At 39.2% G+C, this 24,858-nt stretch overlaps 1 protein-coding gene across 2 annotated transcripts; it reads right to left on the reverse strand.

Annotated features, from left to right (window-relative positions):
* Positions 1-2,963: 2,963 nt before the first annotated feature.
* On the reverse strand, positions 2,964-23,480 carry HYAL4 (hyaluronidase 4). 2 transcript variants are annotated; one of them, XM_086886967.1, is made up of 5 exons: positions 23,377-23,480; positions 17,445-17,560; positions 13,377-14,329; positions 6,828-6,917; positions 2,964-5,719 (listed from the first exon to the last, which is right to left on the reverse strand). In XM_086886967.1, exons 3-5 carry the CDS (start codon positions 14,292-14,294, stop codon positions 5,291-5,293), a joined length of 1,437 nt encoding a protein of 478 aa, XP_086743093.1. In that variant the 5' UTR covers positions 14,295-14,329; positions 17,445-17,560; positions 23,377-23,480; the 3' UTR covers positions 2,964-5,290. The 2 variants fall into 2 exon arrangements, with proteins under 2 accessions (XP_086743093.1, XP_023774330.2); XM_023918562.2 differs by lacking the exon at positions 23,377-23,480 and having other exon boundaries at positions 17,445-17,748.
* Positions 23,481-24,858: the final 1,378 nt, after the last annotated feature.

The raw sequence follows: 24,858 nt of genomic DNA on the forward strand, positions 1-24,858 counted from the left end.
GGCACCAAGTGCCATGGCTAAGTGAGAACAACTCAGGGGCTTTAAATTCATCAAGCAATATGCAACAGCATTGATTTTCCTTAGGCTTTTACAAGGATAGAACATTTTTATCTGAGAAGCTGCACTGTTCTCAGTCAGTATGGTTCTTCAAAGTGTACAGAACTATAATTTCCTACGTGTTTTTAGAGTAACCTGTGTTTGCAAACATGCCCACCCTCTGAGTCTGGCACAGATTGACAGGAAATTTGTTTTCCTGAAAGGCAAAAAAAAAGAGAAGTTGTGGCTGCCACAGTGTGTTAAGCAGATCAAAGTTTCCTTGGCAAAAATCTTTCATATCTATCCTTATTGTGCACGATGTGAAAATTTAATTTATTATCTACAGCAAATGGTTTCAGTGCAAAACTAATATAATTTTTAATTTAAGCAACATTTTTTGAATCTTAGAAAGGAGTTTTAAAAGAAGATTTAAAAGAAGCATACAAAAATGTATTTATGTGCAGCATTACAAATCCAAACTGGTCTGAGATTTCATTCTGTTGGTTTCATTGGTGAGAGCTATTAGCTCCTTTCTAAACAATCCTATCACTCCCATTTTTACAAAGCCACTGACCCTAGTCAAGAACACTGCATTTGGAAAAAGCTGATGAAACACAAAAAAGTCACAGGATTATGTTCAGCCAGGAAGCCTTTCTCATCTTTTTTCAGCCTTAAGACTCAGTGGCAAAAGGGTACTTCAGAAAACACATTAAATATCCATGTTCCTGAGCTGGGCCACGCCAGGGGAATTTTGCTTATCCTGACTTTGGCATCTTGAGAGGCACCAAGGTCTGGGCTGATCACTGCAAGGAGCCCTCAGTTTTTGGGGAGTCCAGCAGGTGCCCTGGCATGGCAGTGTCCCCATCCTTGGGTGGATGTGTTGCCTGCTGTACATGGGGGCAGGGAGGAGAGCAGAGGAAGGCACTGCCCTCCCCCTGCCACACAGACCCAGGGCACGGGCTGGGTGAGCCATGACTGATGCTGCCAGCTGCACACCAAGGCTGCTTACTCACACTTTATTGGCTTGGGTGACAATACTCAGCTCATGGCTTTGTTACCACTTCCTTGTGGGTTTTGTACGCTTCCTTAGCCCTGGCTCAACATTATGGGCAGCATGATGTGAGTCAGATAAAGGAATTAATGCGACTTTCAGAAAAAAAAAAGAAAAGAAAAGAAAAAAAAATGCATTGTGGGAAAGCACCTGTATTTTAACAAGGGAACATTTGACCTGGAGGATTTCCCAATCCAGATCAGGTTAAGGGCCCCTGAGCATCTGTGCCAGCAGAGGCAGGGAACAGCACACATGATGGATGGGTGGGTGGATGGATGGATGGATGGGTGGGTGGGTGGATGGATGGATGGATGGATGGATGGATGGGTGGATGGATGGATGGATGGATGGGAGTGGGAGGAAAGTTTGACAGTGGAAAGAAGATGCCAGTGGCACCTAAAGCTGGTTAAGTTGGAACTACAGTCCCACACATTTATCAGTCAGACTGAAGTGGAACAAATGGGTCCAAGGCTTTCTATATTTTATGAGTTGCTCAAAATAAAAATTTATTAAGTGCAACACCCAGCTGTGGTGAGAGAGAAATAGGAAATTAGCATAATATTTCCCCAATTTTCAAAGGTTTTGAGTGCTAAATGATAAAATTTGACAAAAACTGAAAGCATGTCAGTGTTTTGTCATTGCTTATCCTCAGCTAATTAAAGGAGTCTACAGCTCACTGTTTGGGAATAACGGGGGTCTGGGTCCATGATCATCTTGAAGCAGAAGTAGTTCAGATAAAATAAATCAAACCCTTATTTCTGTTGTCTCTGAAAATCAATATCTATTTTCCAGGCTCAACTATGGTTTAAGAACTGGTTCTAGGTAAGGACATCATCATAAAAGCTCTCTTCTTCTTTAAACTCTCCCTCCTCCAACAGTTGTACTAGAGACACAAGCTGGATCATGTCTGGATTGAACTGTACAATCTGTATTAAGTTAACCAATTAGTTAATAGTTTAATTTTAAGAGTAGTATTAATTTAAGGGAGATTAATTTAACTTCAAAAAGTTAAATTAATTGTTAATTAATTTAATTAATTAAATTGTTACCAAGGTTTTGACTATATTTCATGTTTCTCCATGTGGTGCATGCTCTGTGGTCCTGCCCAGCATCAGTTTCCAGCCAATCTGGCATGACCAGACCCTGGATTCTCCTTGGTAAAGGGCACTACTGCAGCACCACACAGTGACCCTCTCCCAGAAAGTCACCCATTTGTGGAGCTAAGGAATCAAATACATGCTAACTTTGGTAAATACATACTACTGGCTGGTGTAGTTGGTGGTCCCACACAGGGCCACTCAAGACATGAGATACCTTACATTCATAAGTGCAACTTCTACCTGTCCTCAGTCAGCAGCAGAGCTACCTCCAACTCCACCTCTTCCAGGGACATTGTCATATGGTAAATGGTGTTTTCTTCACAAAAGAAAGGGCTCTAACTTAGTGAAATAGAAAATAAATTGTAAAATTACATTCACTTAGATACTTGATTCCTTTAATCTAGGCTTCTTAACAGCCTAGACCACATTCTGATTTTGCTCTTCTAGCTAAGACAACCTCGTGATGCAGATGCAGAACTGGGCTCGCAGTTCTTCACAGAAATATATGACCCAAATTCAGAAACCTTTGTGTCCAAATAGATGTACTACCACAGACACTCACACACTCTGTGTGAAATTGTACCCCAGGCTAAAGAAGAATCACTGGACAAATTCAGACTTGACATAAACTGACAGAACCTTATGTACAAGTCTCTACCAGTATTTCCTCATACAGCATATACATCACAGACTGAATCATGAACATGGACATTTCACCCATAGCATTTGTTTAGTTTGCAGAAATTTCCCACAAAGTACCAGAACTTTAGCTGATGAAGACCTTATGTCAGTTTTATTGAATTTATGCTACCCAAATAAATAGTCTATTTGAGTTTCAACATCATTTATCCTTATAAGCATACAGGAATAATGAAAACATATTATGAAGTGACAACAGAACATTTTATAAACACATTTCACTGACACAGTGTGTAAGCACTACAATATTTTCACTTCAGCTCTATAGGACAGCATTACACAAACCAGGAGCATCCAGTTTAAATACAGACTGACACTGGTGACAGGTGTTTAGCAAAACTGGGCTAAGAGTTTCTGTGCTCTCAAGATAATAAAATAGGTGTAAGTTCCCTTGAAGTTTACCAAAATCTGAACTGGATAAAGAAGCTAAAGCAGAATATACCAATAGATATAATTTCAATTTAAAGGCTTGGCTCTTAATAGCTGTCAGATTTTCTAAACTTCAATTTTAATCCTTCCTCTCCCCCACCAAAATAAGGAAGTTTTTTACCTTTATTTTTGCTGTCATCCATTGCTGTTACACATTACAAAGCAAAAGGTCAGTGGCAAAGCTCTCCTGGAGCTTTTCAGCACATGGCATTACAATGACTCAATATAGGCCCCAAGTCACTCAGTCTCAACTGAAGTGTGTTCAATTTCAGCATCTAGGTTTAAAGACAGCCTTAACATCCACTGCAGGTCTGTAGTGAGCTGGATCTTTGGTTCAAGTGAATCTGAGCATCACCTTTCACACCAGCTGTTAATCTGATCTGGGCAAAACAAAGATAGTTTTTGTTATGTAGGGTTACCATGAGGAAATGTTCAGAGATAAGGAGATTACAGAGAATACAGAAGATTATAATTCATAAAAACATGTTAATTTTTAAAGTAATTTAAGACAGTGTCAAGAAGGGGGCCTGGATAAGAGCCAGATTCAGACTGCCTAACACAGTTGAATATCTTCTCCACAGAACCTTTCTGATTTTAATCAAACTGCTACAGGATTTGGGTACTGTGTAATGTAAGCAATGTAGTCAGGCCACGGATGATCAATATAGACACTAATATGGGCAAAAAAGAAGTTTTAGACTCACATGTGAGTTTCTTATTAATGTCTGTGTCCATGATCTGGAACAATACTCAGTCCAATGCATCACAAAAAACCTCAAATAAAATTATTTTAGTAAGTCAGAGTGGTATAGGAAATTTCTTGGGTTTGTCTTCAATTCAGTGAAGGCATCCATTGTTTGTTCCATTGAAAGGCTATGTGGAAGACAGACAGATCTTTGATGGAATACATTTGTTCACACATGAACGTGAATCAATGAATAACTGCAAATGGATATGGCACAGCCTGACAGAACAGCGTGTTATGGATGCTAAATTAACCAGTAATCAGTAGTTCATTAAGCTACACCACCTTCAGAGAGGTCCCCATCTGAAGCCAAAGGCTTCAAGCCAAAATATTTCAATGAATGGAGTTCTTCATTTTCTCCGGACCTGCTGAGGGAAACACACACTGACAGTAGGATCTGTTCTCATTTCCCACTCCCTGCCCAGCCAGCAGAAAGCAAAGACCTGCACCAGTTCCAAAGGCAGCAGCCATGCCTCCTTCCCAAGGGGGTGGGGTGAGCAAGGAAGCACTTCCCTATTTCCTGCCCAGGCAGAAGTTCTGCTGGCTGCCAGCTGCCAGCACTGCCCTCAGAGCTCAGAATCCCCTCGCCTAAAAGTAATTGAGACAGACAGTATCTTTGAAACTGGTGGCAGAACACTAATACTGGAAATACTGATACCTCTAGAAGTAAGATGAATCAAATAAAATATAAATTTTTAAAGCTGTGTGCTGGTGTATAAATCTACACTTTTCACATTGTTTGTGCAGAAGTAGGAGGATCAATGGATATGGCTCTGGACACAGTGCAGATGCTCACACAAGGTACCACTTGATTTCAGCAAGAGCTGCAGAGAACAGTTCCCAATCCCTGGTCCACAAGACTGCCCTCACAACATGTTAAATCACCCAGCCCTGAAACAAAGAGGTTCTGTGTTCTTCTTTTTAAACTACTACATGGTTGAATCTTTGTACGAGTTAATTCAACTTCTTTCCTCAGGTAAAACTTCCATGGCAACAACAGAATCTTTATCTGTTGAACACGAGTAAAACAGAAGGAAGGAGTAAAGGAGGTGGTAAAAAAATGTTTTCAAAATTTTTAATGTCTTAAAAAGTTGCAGTAGTGGAAAATAACTAAAACAAAATTAAATTATTTAATCACGAATGCCTTTTCCCTTTACAATATATATTTTTTTTAAGAAATAGAACTGTTGTAGGCACCGTTTTTATTCCCTTGCACTGCCTTAGAAGACCTTAACATGTAGAACAAAGCAGAAGAAGCTGCATGGCTCCTAAGAGGAAGATAAAAAAGCTTTGTTTTCTTGATCTACTAAACACTACATGAACCCAGTGTTCCAATAGCTTTTGGTCAGGTAATTCACAAAATATTCCTGTCCAGCCCTGGTAACACTGACAAATAAATGTCTGCTTCATGGCTTGAATGCTCTCCAGGCTGGGTTGACCAGTCACCCGGAACCTGGGGCCCCTCTCTGTGTGGTGGCCGTGGATCTGAAAATCAGCGGGTGACAAATGGAGATAAGCAGAAGAGTCGCTGTTTTTGCGGATACATCTTCCATTCTTCTTGCAGAGGACTTTGCTGCAGAGTTTGGCTGCTGAGGTCACATTAATGACATAATGTCCTAAAGGTCCATCAATGTACCGCTTCACGGTCAAGCAGCTCTCCTGTGGATAACAGAAGACCACAACACATTTCTCAGCACCTAGCACTATGTCCAAGATTATTATGTCTAAAAAGATGCTACTGCTAAGCTGTTCTTGACTAAAGTAATCCATTGAGATAGATCTTGTTGGACTTACATACTGATCTATTTGTTTTAAATGAGTTTAATTCCATGTGGATGATTAGAAAAGTATTGACTTCTACTTTAGTTTCTATTTGAGTGTCTGGTAGGAACATGTAGTGTGAGAGTAGGGAGGAGTCCCAGGAAGCAGAGAGAGAGTTCACATGGTTCATATTTGAGACTAACTGGTTCCTTAAGTAGAGATTTCTGGTAACTGCTGACTAGACAAAGTGCATGGGACGAACCATTAAGTCACCACTCTGGCCCTGATCATTCCAATACCTTCAGTTTACCAGGAGCCACAGAATTTTCATCAACCAGAGCAGAAGTTGCTGCAATTGCAATTGGAAAGTTCAAGTTCAAATCTCCTGGTTCCTCTGCCCAAGTCAATGGTACTTTGCCAGAGACTTCAGGAGTAGGAGAGCAGACTGCATGAAAAGCAGAGTGGGCACCAAAGCCCAGGTTTAGGGATGGGGGCTATCCCATGCCTCCTGGGACACTCCAGTGCTGCCTCCCATCTCCTCAAGAAGGTTTATTCATGAGTCTGAAGAACCTAGGAGAAGTAACTAGGGCTTGTCTTGTGACATTATTTTCCATGTAACATTTCAACATTAGCAACTGGAGAAAAATACCTCACCTCCAGACCCCGTTCCTTCCCAGTCTATCTGGGCAACTGCCGTAGTTACAAAGTAGAACACTGTAAAACAAGCTGTGCTTATATTTGCATGGCTCTTTTTGAAACGTGTCTTTCTCCTCACCTGGACTCATTATTCCACTGAGCTACAAATGACCTGCCCAAATCAATGTGCTGTGGAGCAAAAGGACTTTTCAGCCTAACAGAATAAATGAGACCTGAAAGCAGTACTGAGCCATCATCCTCTGTTGTTGGCTGATGACACTGACAAAGGTAGATAGGTGCTCTGGAGGGTGTGGTGTCAGACAAGAGGCATTGTGGTGATTCTAAGAACTGCTGAACTGATATGACTGACCTTTGAGCTGGCATATTGCATGCTGCCCCAGAGAACAACTCCAGCAGCTCCCAAAGCCGCGCTTTCCCCGATGGTATTGACCAGGTCCCTCTGAAAAAGAAGGCCAAATTCACACATGAGAAAAACAAATATACAAAAGTAAAATATCACTGGGCTATTAGCATAATTTCTTTTTTTCCCCAGAGGCAACTTTGGTCCAGAATATACCCATTGATGTGGTATATTCTTCACAATAGAACTGATGCCTTTAGAAGGCTGACCTAGAACAGAGGCTAGACAGAGTTAAGAATAAAGTAGGTGTTTATTGAAAGGCCATAAAGGATACACCTTGGGCAGTACAAGAGCCTGGCCAGGGCTACACCCAAGATTAATTTAAAAATGGTCACAAAATGGACCACTGGTCATGAGGTCCCACATTTTTATAAGTTTTGGTCCGTCTGCATATTGGGGTGAATTGTCCAATCACAGCTTCAGGTTATGAAGTCCCATCCTTGTTTTCTCTCTTCAGTCCACTGTTGTTTATGTTTTTGGGTCTGAAACTTGTAACAATTATCCTTGGTCTCAAGCTAGAAAAGGAATTGTTTTGTCTGCCTACCCTGTGAAGAGAGCTCACTAACACTTAATATGAAGCTCAAAACAATACACCTAGGCAGCACAGAATATGAAAAATATGAAAGCTAAAACTTAAGGCATCAAAATCACTGTTTAGTTTAGAAAGCCCTTTTGCATCTCTACAAACATTTGCATAGGTAGCATTCATAAGTGTGCCTACTAAATAATGAAATCTTTATAGTTTATTCACAAGGGTTCCTCCAGCCAAGCTGGTAGAGCAAGAATTTAGTGATCTATTTTATCTACTAGTCTTTGAATGGTTACCAAACTACCTAGGTAATATTTTTTGGCAAGTGATGGTCGGTATGACCACACATCACTGGATCGGTATCTAGTTGCAGTTGATGGCTTTAGGCGGGGGTCTAACTCGTGCTGCTTTAGCCATGCCAACAGACTTACAGGGCTGCTGTTTCTACCAGCATGAGTGCAAATAGTCCAAGAAACATATCTTTGAAAAATGAACCTCTCTTCCTGCTACAAGTGCCAAGTGGAGGGGGAAAAAACTAAATGCACACACATTTGTATTTTGATTTAACCATGTCCGCTTCTAGAATTGAACCAATAAGGAGCTGAGTTGTAGCAGTAGCAATAATACAGCTCTACCAGAGCAGCCTGAGTGTTGAACAGGAGTCACCAGTGCCTTACCAACAGCATGGCAATGTATCTTGACAGTGTCCTAAAGCCATTCTCTGAGATTATGAATATTATGTCTAGAAAAATGAAATTAAATCTTCAAAAATATGTAGGAAGGAACCCTTTTCCCAAAATTTCAATGCATAATCAACTACACCTAAAACCTTTTCTGTATACAATAATTAATTAAAAGGTAATTCCTGATCAATGTTTGTAATGACAGACATTACATTTCTCAGTTCAACAAAGAAAAAATTCCTTTAAAAAGATACTTATGGTCTTTTAAACAGTCTTTGCAACTCTTTAACTAGAGAAAAATCAAAAATACCAGCGAAATTATCTCAGTATGGTGGTGGCAAATTTAGAAAAGCAAAAGTACAGAATGTTATTATTATTAATTACAAAATAATATATTCCTCTGTGTAAGTGGGCCTTCATCATCTGCAACACATTTTATGAAGTTTACCCAGATGCAAAGAGTAGTCTGTGATTCTACATTATTCACATGACAGTTGAGCGATTTTGCACTAACACATTTCGGGTCTCATTAAGAAATGAATTAAAACTTATCAGAATAATAAGTATTTAATTAATTAATTAAGAGCAATAAATATTTAGCATTGCTGGATGAACTAAGACTTGAGAAAACGCTAAAATAAACGTTTTGTAAGGAATATGCTCTGGGAATTAGAGTGCTTGACCAGAAGTCAGAAAATCTTGTTTTTATAACCCCATATTCCACATCTTTCTTTTTCAGTTTTATCAGGTCCACAAAAATATTACAGCACTTCATATCTAATTTGTATGGATATAAAACTGAAAAGAAATAATCCTTACATTTAATCCAGGCCTTTAGATGTGTAAAGACCAATGGCTCTGGGGCACCTTCTCTTCCACTTTCCTGCAGTCTAGAATTACCACCTTGGCAACAGTGAGAAGTTCAGCACTTTTCTTGGGCTAAGACCAAAATTTGGCATTTTATTGGAAGGTATGTTTTCCTAGGGATTCTTAAAGGACTCTTGCAGCACCTGGACAGGTGCTAAATGCTGGTGAAAACAGCAGTTCATCACAAAAATATTGTATAGGACTACATTGAAACACTTTCCTTGTGCCTTAAATTTCCTCTTTTTGTATTCTTTAGAACAAAGGTCAAGTGCTAAGAGTCCTTCCCAGGAGAAGAGAGAAATAGAAAGAGTTTGGTCTGATACATAACCCAGAGAAGGTTCCTCATGAGGTTTCAGATGACATCTCTGTCTGATGCCATTTCACTGTGCACCAGAACAATGAAGGTTCAGAGGAGAGAAAGAGAAATAAGTGGGAAGCTGACTACATTTATGATAAATTTGTGTTAATTAGGTAACCTGCCCACAAGGAAAGACTGAAGGTTTCTGGCTGCCATTTCCAGGCATAGTTATGTCTTTTATTGAATTAATGTGCCAGGCTCTGTACTTCAAAAGCCATCAACACAGAAGGGCTCTTCCCCAACTGACCTATAGACAGGAGGTCGCACCCTTGCATGATTTTTGCTCTCTGACTGCTTGTTCTTTTTGGTCTGATGATTCCTTAACTCTGTGCCTGACACAGGGTGCTGGATTCATCCTGAGCAGGTTGGGAAGAGAACAGAGCCAAGAGCTTCTGCACCCGAGGCAGATGCTCTGACCAGCAGAGAGTCATACAAAGAAGGAGACACCATTCCCTACTTCCTCCTCCTCCTCTGCCACAGACAGGGTTAGAAAATAAAGGTTTCATTCTTCATTTGGGTATTTTGAGAAAAGGAAAGATATGTGCCTCTTCCTAATAGCTGAGCATGGCAAATTTGGGCCAGAGATAAGGAGGAGCCTTGAGGAAGAACTGTGTGAGCATGAACTCCACCAGCAGCCTCAGACACTGTAGTCCTGGTTTTGGGGTGCCCCTTCTCACACAGCACAGTTTGGCACTGGTGGGGACTCACTGGCATGGCTCTTCTTTGAGAGTGTAATTAAAGTCCCATATGGAAGAAAACATGCAATTTAAATTAAAAAAAATAGGTATTTTAAATATTAATATCTTAGCATTTATCTAGCTGGGGAATCCTAATTTGATCCTTGTATCAGAATTTGGCTACTTGTATTTGTCCAAATGATTAACAAGTCAGCAAAGACTCTTCCTTTTTGATGCTCATTCTTGTTCAAGCTTTTGGGGGCAGTGTGCAACTACCTAAGGTCCTCAAGACTATGCTGGGCTATCCCCAACTGGACACCTGATTTGGCAGGGAGGAGGGGGCTTCTAGTGTCTATGTCCAGTCTCTAGTGTCTAGTGTCAATGTTTCTTTGTATTTAGATCACCCAAGTCCCTGCACTGGACCTTAAAAGGATAGGAGGTGAACTAAACCATCAGTTTTGGAGCTCGAGATGGATCAAGACAGTCAGTTCTAGTTACATGTTGAGGAAAGAAAAGTAAGTGTATCTGTAATCTTAAAGTGCCTTAGTTTCAGACAAGAGTTTTCTGTGTTCAGCAATAGTAGTTCAAGCCTAGCATGGTTGCAGGGGTTGGTCTCTATACAAATGCACACCCGGTCATCAGAGAATACTATCTGCAGGGGAACAACAGGGTTGATATTATTAATTATTAATCATTTGTCAGTTGTCATCCTGCTTTATTAATAATTCCAGACATCTAGTCAGGAAGCACAGATGCTACTGTGCAACTTCCCTCTCCCACACACTTAGCAGTGAATTGTCTAAGCAGAAAGTTTCTAAATACCCTACAGATGGCAAACTGCTTATACACATTTCTAGCAAATACAAAAACCTTTCATAATGATTTGGATCCCAATTCAGAATCTATAAATTGTTTCCAAGATAAAAAGCAGGATTAATTTCTCAGATACCTTATGCACAACTCACCTGATTTTCAGATGCAGTCAGGGTGAAAGGTACAGCACACACAGCTACAGCATCTGTCTGGGCCTTTCATCTCTTTGAAGGTTTGATAGACCTGTGTCTCTTCCTTAGTGACTCTGACTTACAACCATTTTTTCTGACTCCACTGTGCAATTTCACATAAGCCCTTTGTACAGAAGGGCTTGCACACAAGTCTTGAATGTCAGTAGTGTTTCAGTTGGAATAGAAAGCACAGTTCTTGCACAGCTCAATGGAGCCAGGCTGTGGTTGTCCTGGCCCAGTCCCTGCCAGAGGTCAGGTAACTATCCCATCTGCCTACTGTCTCAATTTTTCTGTGGCCATTTAGCCTGGATGTCATTGTCCTGGGACCTTTCCTTGTCACCTCCATGCACATTGTTTCTGGAGCTCAGAGGTTTCATGCCTTGTTTGTAACTTTGTGAGCATCACTTAAGGGTTTGGCATGAGTCAAATGAGAAGCTCCAATCTAGTCTAAAGCCTGAACACACAAAACTGCATTTAAATTATCCCAGTGGCTCCAGGGCTATGAAAGAATACAAGAACATAATTTTCTGGATCATTTCTATGTAGAAGGTTTTTAAATACAGCCCTGCAAGCTCCTGTCAGACCCAAGCTGTTCTCACAGATGATGTGTGTAGTCTGGACACATTAAGCCCTGTTCCATGTTGAGTACCCTGCCCATGCTGTCCTAATTAGAAAATATGTAGTGGTACATAATCCAAATATGTTTCTCTGGCTATGCAAAGATCTTTTATGGCTGCAGAGTAATAAAACAATCTTTCAAGCATCAAAAGTAAATGGCTACGTGCTGCAGGCTGGTGAGTTAAAGAATGTAACCTGAGAGGAGCATCACTTCAAATTACCACTGTACTGTTCAGAAAATAGCTTCAGGTGAAACAGTGACTATGTACCACCACAGACTTTGAACTCACACATAACTGGTAACAGCATGCTAGTTTTCATAGCTTACAGTAACATTCATGGTATTTTTATATTGATCAAGGGACAAATTAATTTTATAAAAATGTATTATTACAGACTGCATTGAAGAATTCTTATGTATTTCCTAGCCTGAGTTCTTCAGTGAGGGTGTTCTGGGTGACATCCTGCCTGTACTGACCCCAGTGACTCCTTGCCTTCAGGACTAGACTGGCCTATCTGACCATGATTTCTGAGTCAGCTAGTACCACCTTTCCACAGAGAAAACACCTCCAGAGAGCTCCTGATTGCTGAAAATGAACCAGACCAAATTCCAATTACTTCTATGTACCATTTGCTTCCTGGGGTCAGCCTGAAATATTTCTCAGGTTCTCAGGGTTCTGCTGCACCTCCTCAGCTCCAGCTCCAGGCTGAAGCCCCCCACAGCCTGTGGTTCACTGGACTGAACTTTGCCTTTTCCCTGCCACTTCTTTCTCTTTTTCTGTTCGGGTTTGAGCCATGAACTTGTCTCTGGAAGCGTTAGAAGGAATTTCCCATGCAGCTTTCCATGAAATAAAGGGAGGGAGCACCCCCATATACCCTATGTCATCAAGGGATTATTTCTATGAGTTCCCTGTCACAGATTTTCTCCTTTCTCATGGACTTGATAGAAACCAAAGAAAAACTTTTGGCACTTGAGGCGACTATTAGAGAAATGAATAAGTGTCTGTGCGTCCCTATTATGTGCATAAACAAAGTCAGAGCAACAACCATCATTACATATCCAGAAAGTCTGAGATTTGAACATATACAATTTACCATCAGCGTTGTGGCCACTACATATTTATTGCACTTGATCACTGGTTGGTGGAACATTGCATGACTCAAAAACTGGGTTTCTTTAAAAAAAGAACTCCACAGTCTAGCACTAAATGTTAGATGTGAAGATGTTGTACCTCTGAAAAGTGAGATAGATGGCCAGTGCTCATCGTGCAGGAGTTAGGAACTCCAGGACAGATTACTTTACTTGACTAGTTTATTTCTATACTGAATGAATTTACATTTGCATAAAGAAACAAAAAAGCCCTGAGGCTCCTGTCTCATGAAAGTTTATCTTTCCATTGCACTAATTAATTTTAAACTTCACAAAATCTGTCAAGCTCGTTTCACAAGCTGCCCTGAAGAATAAAAATATCAGAATGAATTACTTCCTTAAGAAATATATTTCTTTGTACTGTCTTTCTAAACTACCTTCATTAAAAATATACAACACTATCTCACAGAGGTAGACCAAACTACTGCAATATTAACTCTTGAAAGGCATAGAGTTTTGTGCCATGGCTACAGTACTTCCTCTCAGGAGGCTGCCTTAAATATGAAAAACAAATGCATAAGTGCTTTTATACAGGAGAAGATTCTAGAACATATTTTTTTTCTAAGAGGCTAATTCTAATTTCTAAATTTTGAAAGAAGTCTGTCTGCTTACCTCTGTTAAAACATGAAAAGTATAGGCATAGAAAGGTCTGGAGTAAACAAACACAGGCAAAACATAGTCATTTCTGGCAATTGAGGCAACACGTATCGCCTCTTTAACACGATAGTGAACAAATTTTAGTGCATTTGGACTTGACTTCAGTATATAATCCAGGTATACAGAAGGGTAGAGAGCCGTGCTTTCCTTCCACAGCCAGAGCAGGAGGTCATTGCGGAAAGACTCAATGGGTGGGCATTTCCCTGTGTATCTCTGGGGGTGCTCCTTGTAATCGTAATTGTAGCAGTCTGGGTAAAGATAGTAACCCCACAAACCGTTTGGTCTCATATGCTCAGCCAGAAGGATGGTGTTATTCATAAAACTCCTGCCAGCATTTTCAAATTCCTCTTTAGCCACTTTCCTAATTTTGTCCTCTGACCACCGAGGATGCCGTCTCCTAACAATCTCGAGAGATTTATTTCTATAAATGCTTTTATTGCCCCAGTTCCTATCCCACTGGGGCCTCCAGTTTTCCCAGTCAATGACTGCGAGTCCCTGAAATTTCTTCATGGGTATGCAATAGTCAATGTCAGACTTTGCTTTGCTGAGGTGTTTGATAAGGCTTTCGTTCTGGGGCACCCCTCCATTAACGGGATCTCCGTTATCTGAGTAGTAGGGGTAGTATCCCAGGTGAGTGTGGTAGAAGATTGTCACGTTGGATCCACTCAGAGTCTCATTGATGTTGGATGCAATGTCAAAAACGCCGAGGTCCAGGTCCACCTTGTACCGCAGCCTGCACTGCTCGGTTGGCGCGTTCCAGACAACCAGGAAGGGCTTGTGCAGGACCAGAGGGGCCCGTGCTGGTTTCGGCAGGTGAGCATCAGCCAGAGCCAGCAGCACCATCACCACCCACTGCTTGACCCCAACAGCCATGGCTTGCTTTGCTGGGAAAATTGCTATGACGTGCCCTTGAAAACAAAACCAAGGTAAGATGTTAGAGGGGCAGCATGGAGGCAGATTTGATGATAAGGGAATGAATGCCTTTTGGTTTGACTTGCTTTTGATAATATCAAACTCAGCGCAAAGAGGGAAAAGTGCAAAACTGATCTTGTAAAAGTTAACACTAATTTGAAATGCTTTGGAAAAAATTTTGATAGACTACACTGTCTGGAAACTTCACTTTCTTTTCACCTGGACTCCTCACACAGTTGATTCAGACCTTTCATTAACATTTATTTGCTCCCTCATGTCTACAAAACTAGATAATAAAGCAATAACTTAAAATGATGGTATAAAAAAAGAATGTGCACTAATTTGAAATTTCAGCTTCCAAACAAGCTTTGCTGTGGTCAGTCTGATTTGCCTAAAAGATCAGCACAGCAGGGCTACAGCCTTTACTCTCTGTGTATTCAAATGGTCACAACAGGAAAAGTAATTTAAGGGAAAGGCAGACACTTCTACCTTACACAGATTAATGAAGACAACTGAGAAACTCTGCAGTTTTCAGGATATGAAATTATTGTTATCTACCCCTGAATTTCATTTTCATTTTCTAAATTAATAGATGCAAGAGCGATAATCAATCTGCAGGCTAGAAGAGGGATACTACTAATGACTTAGTGGTCTAAGCTACTTATTCTGAAGGCAAATTAAATATCTGTATGTTAAAGAAGGTAAATTACGTTAAGCAAATCTGAACTAGCTGAAAGAACATGTTGTATCTTTGAAAAAGAGGCTACTTTGTAGAAATGAGGGGTGTTCTTCTTAATTTTTCCTTTCAGAGTCTGATGTTTTCCCTGATACCCTGGCTTGGGGCTGCAGTACTCTGGGAGCTGTCAGAGCTGCAAGGCTGCTGGTGCCCTGGACACATGCCTATTTTGCACCTGATGGGGCAGCTGCTCACCCACTGTCCACAAGTGGCTGCTCCAGAATCTGCCTCTGCTCCAAAATCGGTCTCTGCTCCAGTCTTGTCACCAAGAAACACAACTCAGCTCTGTCCTGTGTTTGTTATTCAGATTTCTTTGCTGATCTTTTTATGATACAGAGATCACTAAAAAGGTTTCTCTATGAATATATATAGTATGACATAGTTATAATTTCAATTGTTGTTTTCTATCATTCACCATTTTAGGCACATGTTAAATCACTGCAATCACTGTGTGCACTGCAGGTTTAATACATGCACCAGACACGTGAATTTTAAATGTCCTGACACTGGATGTTTCCCTATTTTTACATCCATTTTAGCGATTTCTTTCCTTGCCTGTAAAGTCTAGCTTTACTTGTGCTCGGTATTTCCTCAGTTTACATCAGTTAATTGCTAAATTCCTCTTCAAGTCTAAAATAAATATGTTTTTGTTTCTGTTTGAAAATATGTTTGCTCTAATAAGTTACATAAACCAGGATTTCTTCCTCTGTCATTTGTCATCTTCCATGACATTCTTCCATCCTTTGGGTTTGAAGGATCTTTCCCTGTCTGACACTGCTCTCCTACTTTTCTACCTTTCCCTTAAACTCTACTTTGTCCTTACGTCTCCTACAGAACAGCCCTTCTCTATCCTCAGTTTTGTGCTTTTCCATCCCCAGTCCCAGAAAAGCACTGAGTTCCCTCACCTGTGGTCTGATATGAGAGCACCTTCCCAAGATGAGAAGGAAGCAATTTGCATGAAACAGTGGCTGGGGCAGGGAGTGAAGGGCAGGACTGCAAGAAGCCAAAATGCAGGATTCCCCAGGAGCAAGACCTCACTACCAAGCTAGAGAGTTATGCTCCGTTGTTTCCTTACCCTCTCTGGATGCTTGTTCAGTAGACATAAATATAGATTTAGCACCCAAGTTTTAAATTTTTGTTCATAATCTTCTAGATCCTATTAAGGACATCCTTGGGTGAAATGGCCCATTGCCACCAAGCCAACACTACTTAAAAGCCTGCCTGCTGAAAAAGGATGTAAGGTTATCTTCACTCCACTGATCTGTTGGAAGGAATTTTTATGCTTGCAGCTGGTATTTTTTTCTCCATTTTCCTGCACTCCTGCAAAATCATCTAAGTAATGCCATGGTCTGAGAAAACAAACAAACAAACAAGACACAAAAACTGCCTTTCCCTTCCTGTTTTATACAAACTGAGGAATGCACCACAGTACTCTGCATTTCCTCTTTGACGCAGCAAATGATCTTACTACACTGGTAAGTGATTTTTCATGGTTTGGACTGGATTGCTTTGCAGTACATGTGAACAAATCCATTAAGATAAACACTGGTTTTCTCAAGAAGTGGTAGCTCAGATGAAATGGGAAGAGCACCAGGAAAAAGGAGAAGAAGTTCAGTGAATTTCTGTGTAAGAAAAGATCTAGGAAAAGATCCCAGCTTCCTGTTCCCACAATCCAAATGCTGGATTGTTCAGCCTTGTGTTATTATGTACATATAATTAGATCATTTTGTTAGATAATGATGACTAATACAGTACAGTTCTTGTTTAGATCTGAGAGCCCTAAACATTAGAACATTGAAGATAATAAATCATAACAGAGTTAGATCATGAGATAATATTGCAGGGTAATTTTAAGGGTTTTTTGCTAAATTTAGTAATTTTGGGCAATTCTTAGTGCCTGACAAGATTTTAAAGTTCCTGACAAGACTTTAAATAACAGAGTAGTTGAAGTTGGAAGGGACATCTGCAGGTCATCTGGCTCACCCCCAGAGCTAGTCATTCAGGACAAAACATCATAAGTGACAAAATGAAAATGTTTATCTCAAGAAATGTCAAATAATTCTCTAGATATGGATTGACCAAATCTTTGAAATTCCAAAGAAGGCTGGACATGTTGCTGAACTCTAGACATGCAGATTTCTGCCCCTGCAATCCACAAAAAAATCCCACAGAAAAGGGGAAGAAATCTGTCTAATCCTGCTCAGTCTGTTTAGAAGTTAGCACCTGGTCAATGGCAGTCATTCAGTATCCTCTAGTGAATATTTGATACCTCTGAAAGTTGCTATAAATTCCTTATTTAAAGCTATATGGAGTTAGGCACCCAGCTATCTCTATTAATCTAAATAAGATGGCAAGTGCACAGATAACATACTTACCTTTGAGATGGCTAAAGAATCTCACTGCAATTAAAGCACTGCATTTCCTTGCAAAGCAACTCACTTTTTGTGCTACCTTTTATTCCACACAGGAGACATTACCATACACACAGTTCCTGAAAAGGGAGATAATTAGAAGGAAAAAAAACATCATTTGAAGAAGTTCCAATACAGTTGCATTAATCTGCAATTAATTCTGATGTTATTTGCAGATGGAATTTAATTACAGATACTTTTTCTTTAAAAAGTCTTCTGAAGGCAAGAGGAACAAGTTTTCAAAGACAAGCCTACAGTTCTGAATGATAAGAAAAAAAAAAAATCTGTTGTTTCACAAATGCATGAAGGAATCTCTAAACAAGAACAAAACATCTTTTATTACAATTTCCATTGCTCTGTCTTTGGACTTTGTCCTCTTTACTCTCATGCATGGGCACTAATTGGACTGCTTTAATCCCTGTTTTTTTTAATGAGCACAGACAATCACGATTCACCCCTGAAGCTCATTATCAACTCTGGTTCAAATTATCCTTTTTTATCTTTTTTTTTTTAATTCAATGACACATTATCATGGTCAGTTTAGCTTCCCAAACATGCAGATAGCTTTCTGTGACACTACAGTGTTTTCAGAGTAGAATATGCTCTCAGAGTTTCTGCTCTATATTCTAAAAACAAAAATGAGTTCTTCATAAGTGAATGAAATGGGGTCTGATCACAAATCTAGCAGAGTTGATGAGGTTTCTTTTATCATGTTCAGGAAATTCTGGATCAGTTTTCACTGTGCAATATAACATGTAGTTTTCTATTTTTCTCAGTTTCTGTTATGCAGTTTAGGATGAAGCAGGTTATGGCTGGACTTCAATATATAGCATTTAATAAGTTTGAATTTGCCATTTCTTGAATAGAAAAGATCAGTTAATTTCTGCATATTCCTCTCATAATTTTTGTTAAAATTGCAAACATACCCCATGCAACTGCTGTTAACTTAGTCCAACCTGTACTCAGCTGTGTTTAATACTCAGAATTCCACTCTACTTTGATTTCCAAACAATTGAAAACAACTGAACTAGACATCTTAATTGCACACCTTGATTACAAAATATACCACTTAAATTCATAAAAATATAGACTCTTATGCTAAAGAAACCTATTTGCACACCATGTGTTCCAACACAGATCAATGTTGTTTTCTAGATGGACAGTCCTTCTTCTCTAATGGTTTTTATTGATTATCCCAGCATTTTTGCACTGCAACACATGACATTTCAGCTGCTGCATATTATGATTTTTATGTTGGTCATATAACCAGACAACATAACTTCATAACAGCCAGCAAATTCATCCTCTCATTTTATCCTCATCTATGTGCTGACTTGAAGTATAGTCCACACAATTAGCTATGACAGATTGGTTTAATCTGTGACGTATTGTTATACTGCACATCTGTCATGGAACTCAATAATTACTTCAAAATTCAGAAACAAACTAAAAAAAAAATATAAAAGCTGTAGTTCCTATGGCAACAGACACTTATGACATCCTCATAAGCAGTATGTGATCAACAAAATTTAAAATCCAGGATAGGAAAGAGCACAATTAACTCACAGAGGAAAGGTGATTTAAAAAAAAAAAAAATAGTAATGTTTTGTGATTTAAACCAAGTTTACAACATTTTCCCAAGTTTGTTTTCAGCCTCTCATATGTGCTATGGCCTCCTATCTTGCAGTTGCTGAACATACTTCTCACTTTGTTTCATGGTAAACAGATTCATTTTAACTAGTATTTCTCATATTTTTAGGAAATTATTTTTCTAGGAAAAGAAATAAAATATGATGCCAAAAATGGAAAAATGAAACTGAATTGCTTGAATTTTACCAAGGAATATATAAAATTGGCAGCTAGAAGTGTTCTTTTTTGAATGTAGACTGACCTCATTTGGTGTAGAAGTTTCTTATGCCTAATAAATACAAACATTTCAACTGTATTTAAGGGGTTTTTTTTGTCACACAATCACATTTCAAAGTTGCTTGAAAATAATTTGGAAAATCTTGTGCATGAATACATTATTCCCTATGAGGTATAATTTATATGCATATCATATGAATTTACAATGTGTTTATCTACCCATTTTTGTCTATTTCTCTGTCTTAGGAAATGCAGGAATGAACAAATCTGTCCAGCCTGCCTCTGTTTTGGTCTCACTCTGTTGTTATTTTTCTGCTTGAAAATTATGCAGAAAGTCTCACTTTTCCTGTGTTTATTGAATAATGGCTTGCATTAGTAATGTGGAAAAATGGACAGAGGATACCATCTTAACAGAAGTATTCTATCCTGAAACCTTCTGTGGTCCAAAATGTAAAACTGCATTAGAGAGAAATTAAGCATCCACTGTACCCTCCCAACTACCATTTTTTAGTCTCTTGACTCACATACCTTTGTAATTCTCCAGTTATGTTTCTCAGATTGGATCCCAAGTTAAAAAGTGAAGTTAAAAGTGAACAGGACAATAACATCCTGAGGAGAAGGACCTGGGGGTGTTGGTGGATGAGAAGCTCAACATGACCCAGCACCCTGTGTTTGCAGCCCAGAAAGCCAACCACACCCAGGGCTGCATGAAGAGAATAGTGACCTGCAGTCAGGGCAGCTGGTTCCGCTCTCTGCTCTGTCCCTGTGAGACCCCACCTGGAATGCTGCAGCCAGCTCCAGGAACCCCACTATAAGAAGGACATGGATTTGTCCCAGTGTATCCAGAAGGGGGTTATGAAGATGCTCAGATAATCAGAGCATCTCCTATAAAGACAAGCTGAGAGATTTGGGGTTGTTCAGCCTGGAGAAGAGAAGGCTCTGGGGAGACCTGAGAGCAGCCTCCTGGTACATAATGGGTGCCTGCAAGGGAGATGGAGAAAGACTTTTTACAAGAGAATGTAGTGAAAGAACATGGGGGAATGGCTTCAAACTGAAAGACAGTAAGATTAGATTAGATGCAAGGAACAAATTCTTCACGGTGAAGGTGGTGAGGCTCTGGAACAGGTTGCCCAGAGGAGCTGTGGGTGCCCCATCCCTGGAAATGTTCAAGGCCAGGTTGGATGTGGCTTTGATCTAGCGATCTGATCTAGTGATCAGTGACCTGATCTAGTGGGTGGCAACCCTGCCCGTGGCAGGAGGGCTGGAAGTGGATGATATTTAAGGTCTTTTCCAACCCAAACCATTCTGTAATTCTGTGATTCAATGATTCTGTGTTTGTTATCTTCCATAAAGATCAAAGTTCAGAAATGAACATATGATTGACATATTACAGTTCACCTCCAATACCAGGGAAGAGCATAAATACCAGGTAGCAAAGCATGGAATAACATCTCTTTATTTTCATGCAAAATGCATGAAAAGAAATTCAAAGACCAAGGACAAGGGGATTCAAGCATATGCTATTTTTGCTGACGTTTTTGTGAACTGTGGATTATTCATGTAAAAGCAAATGGAAAAAGCCAGAGGACATTCTTTGGTGCGTATCACAGATTTACAGTAAATCATTTTTGGGGCAGAGTTTTGCTTAGGCATTTCCTGTTTAGTTTTATTCTTTCTGTTATGTGCAGCTGGTGTCATGCCTTAAACTGAGAGAAAAGGCTGCAAGGAAGCATGGAAATCAACTGGAGCAAAGTGCTATTGACAAAATATTGCTCCCATGGAGCCTGAAATCATTCTATTAAGAATAACAATTTAAGTATTTCCTATGACTTTGTCTATCCTCATCTACCTGTAAAGCCTTTGTCTCTAGCTCTTAGAGGCCAGACTGCTACATGCTTGTGCACATTGCTTCTTATGCCAAGTGTTTCATTAGTACCAGCAAGATTGAGGGCTACTCAGCACATTGACAGAGGAAAAATAAAGATACAGGTCAAAATTCCCAGTATTATTCTAGTTAAAAGATTGTGCTGTCATTTTAAATCACTGCAGATTATTGATGACACTTTGAATACCAGAGGAAGATAAAGTAATATGGTTTAAATCTGTCTGTACAGGGAGATTTATATGTGCCACAAACAATTTTTCAATTAGTAAAGGATTGAGTAAAAGAAGTATTTTGTGGGTGGAAGAAACCACTCAACATCAGGAATATTATACCATTTTATTTCTCAAATATATGAATTTAGCTTGCATCTAATACATGAATCCCTGATCTAATTTTTTTATGTAAAAGCCTGATGCATTGTTATTTTCAATTCCAGTCCATCTACTTCTATTGCATTATAAACTGAAGACAAATATATTCTAGGAAAAAAATACTCCAATATTTAAAGCAGCAAAATTTATGTCAAAAGCATGAACTTTTACATTCAATTTAATATTTATTTCTTCTCCATATGCAAAGAATAAAGGGGAAAAATAAATTGATGGGTTATACCTTTTAGAAGAGCCATATTGATTATCAGAGCTGTTAAAGCCTTAATTCCCTGAACAATTAAGACTAATATCCTCAGCATTGTTCAGTACACTCTTCTGCCTCTGACCTTCAATGGGTGAAAATTAAAGTGCCAACCACCCGCATTCTGCAAAGAAGTTCTCACTTTTTATAGATTTTCCTTCTCATTTTATTACTAAATATTCTTAACCGAAGAGCATGAACATTAATTGGCACTAATAGAATACATCCTACCTTCTGGCATGGAATTTTAATGGCTTATAAGAATGTATGAATGAGTAACACTGTATGATAAATAATACATGAGTTTACATTGTTGCAAAGCATTTAAAATAGTTTAGCTTCTTTCACACCATCTGCTAAATTCACACATTCATTTTCTGAAAGGTTTATTGTTATTAGAGGCACTTATAAGAGAGAAAATTAAGTCAAATTGATAACAGAGAGAATGCCTACAATCAGGCCTTGGCTTATTCTTGAGAAAATGCTCTAAGCTAAATTAACTTCAGTTCACAAAAAGATAAATTATGCTTTCAGATAGTGTAATTCAAGAAAATTCAATTGAAATTAATTGAGGGGTATAAATTTGGAAATATTCCAGTTGAATTCATGGAGTTATTAAGCATTTATAATCTTGTGAGAGGAAAAATGTACCTTTAGTCAGTTAAAAAATCCTAATATGTTGGCAAACTCTTAAAACATTTGTGTATTTCCACTGTAAATCTCTGCTTGCAGTAAATAATTACTGTTCTTTGGAAAATACAAAAGGGAATCTTACACTTTGGCAACAGAAACTCAAGACAATTTGGAAGATATGCATAAAGCGTTTGAGGTGAAATTAACTTTACACTTTATTTGCATGCCAATAGACAGCTTAGTTTGTTGTCTACATTGTTTCAAATAAATGAATTTAAAATACCTCTAGCTCTACAAAAACCCAGAACAATACATTGACACAAATCATTAATGAATAGAACTCATTTTCAAACAAGGAACTGCATCTTCTTTTGGGCTCCTCTTGAGACTATTTTAAAATGCACTGTTCACAGGTGTGACTGCCATTTTGAAACAATTTCCCTAAATGCTTTTCTTCTAATGAGAGAAGTATTTTTTTATTATTCATATGGGATTAAATACTCAAACAGCATACAATTAGCTGTCCTCTGGGTGAGCAGTGTTGCACGTACAGCCCAGTGCATTTAAGAGCTAAATTGACAAATCAGATTCTTAAATATCCTTTAAGTCAAAACATTACTCTTTTTTTTAAAAATGTGCATTTTATTCACAAACAGCATGTCAGTATCAGTTTTCTAACCCAAAATTGCTTACAATTACATATTGCAGTTACATATTGGAGTGTTATAGGTAAAAATACAAACCAAGAAATAAAATGCGATCTAGAATTGACATGATACAGAATACAATAGAGAAATCCTTCCTAAGTGGTAGACTGCAAGCAGAAGCAAAAACTTTGTCTTTACTGGTTGTTAATTAAGTAAATAACATGGCACTTACCTCCATAAAATCAATGAATAGCAGAAAACTTTGCTGAAACAATTTACAACAGCTGATGTGTTTGTCCCAGGAATGTGCTCCTCCTAATGAGTGGGCTTTTAACTAATGAGAAACTGAGGGCATTTGAAGATGAGAGTAGAATTTTATCTAAGCACTCATCATGTAATGTAAAATGAGTAAATAAATTCATTTAAAAGGTAGATATATAAAGCATCTGGGCCCTTTTTGAAATAATTTTGTATCGCCTGCTTTTATGACCTGGTATGGGATCAACCAGACTGGTGTTTGAGAGGAATTGCATTTTGAGAGTTACACACTGGACTCAGCAGCGACAGGCATTCGCAGAAGGGACATCTAGGTCACTGCAGCATGGGGAGAAACAGGGATGCTGGGAAAACCAAGCAAACAAAATATCTCACAAAGAGTTATTTTAAAAACTGACTGGGTGGCTGAGTCCAAAGACTGGTGGTGAATGGACTCAAATCCAGTTGGCAGCTAGTCACTAGTGGTGTTCCTCAGGGATGATTTTTCCAAACTCATTCCATGTTTCTATCATTTGTTCATAATCCTCCCTAAAACTAAATATGAAATGCTCACTGTTTGCTATTCCTTGAATAGGACACACGGAAGCAGACCCCAGGGACCACCATTTCCTGATCCCAGTGTCTGCATGCCATGGGATGATGAGTGAGTGAACAAAAAAGGGTACAAGGGACCAGCGATGTCACAGCAAAGAGGCTTTTAAAGTGGGCCAGCATGACAACAGCTATATGCCACCTCCATGACCAGCCAAACCCCCATCAGATGTATAGGGATGGATAGAAAGAGTCTCTACATACAGAGCTAGGGACTAGCTAGATGGTCCAAGGCATTTGTGTAGCCTAAAAATGCAGACTAAGAGGTCTAAAATGGCCATATCCCCATGTGGGAACTGGAAGTGTAAAAGAAGGAAACCCTGGGTTTCCTTATCTTGTCAAGCATGACAGCTGCCATATTAAAGTATTAAACCAGAAACAAATACAGGAAACAAGTACAAAGAGTTATTGGAACAACTACAGACATTTTTGTTATTGTTTTTGCCGCTTTTGTCTCCAAATCTGGAGAGCTATTTGGATTAGATAGGAAACAAGTAGCTCCCTGAGCCTTGGAAATAATAAAGGCAAGTTTCCTATGGGCCTGTGTCTCATCCTTGACTGAACTCCAAACTAAGGTTTCCCAAGGTTAAGGCATGTACAGAAGATCTCTCCTGCACTGGTTCTCCGGCTTGCAGCATGACTCCCTTTTTTCTTGCCTTTTACTCAGCAGGCTGTTTCCATCCATGAGTTGGTTTCTGAGATGGTGTGTGAAGCCTGAGCCTCTCTCAAGTGTCTGGCTGATACTTGCTGTCAGGAAGCGCCGTGCACTTGCAGACAGACAAACAGACAGGGTTTTGCTCATATCTGTATGGTCAGCAAGGGCTTGAAGATCCCTCCAACAATGGGA

This window comes from Cyanistes caeruleus, chromosome 4 (assembly GCF_971803275.1).
Source record: "Cyanistes caeruleus chromosome 4, bCyaCae1.hap1.1, whole genome shotgun sequence".
NCBI lineage: Eukaryota > Metazoa > Chordata > Aves > Passeriformes > Paridae > Cyanistes > Cyanistes caeruleus.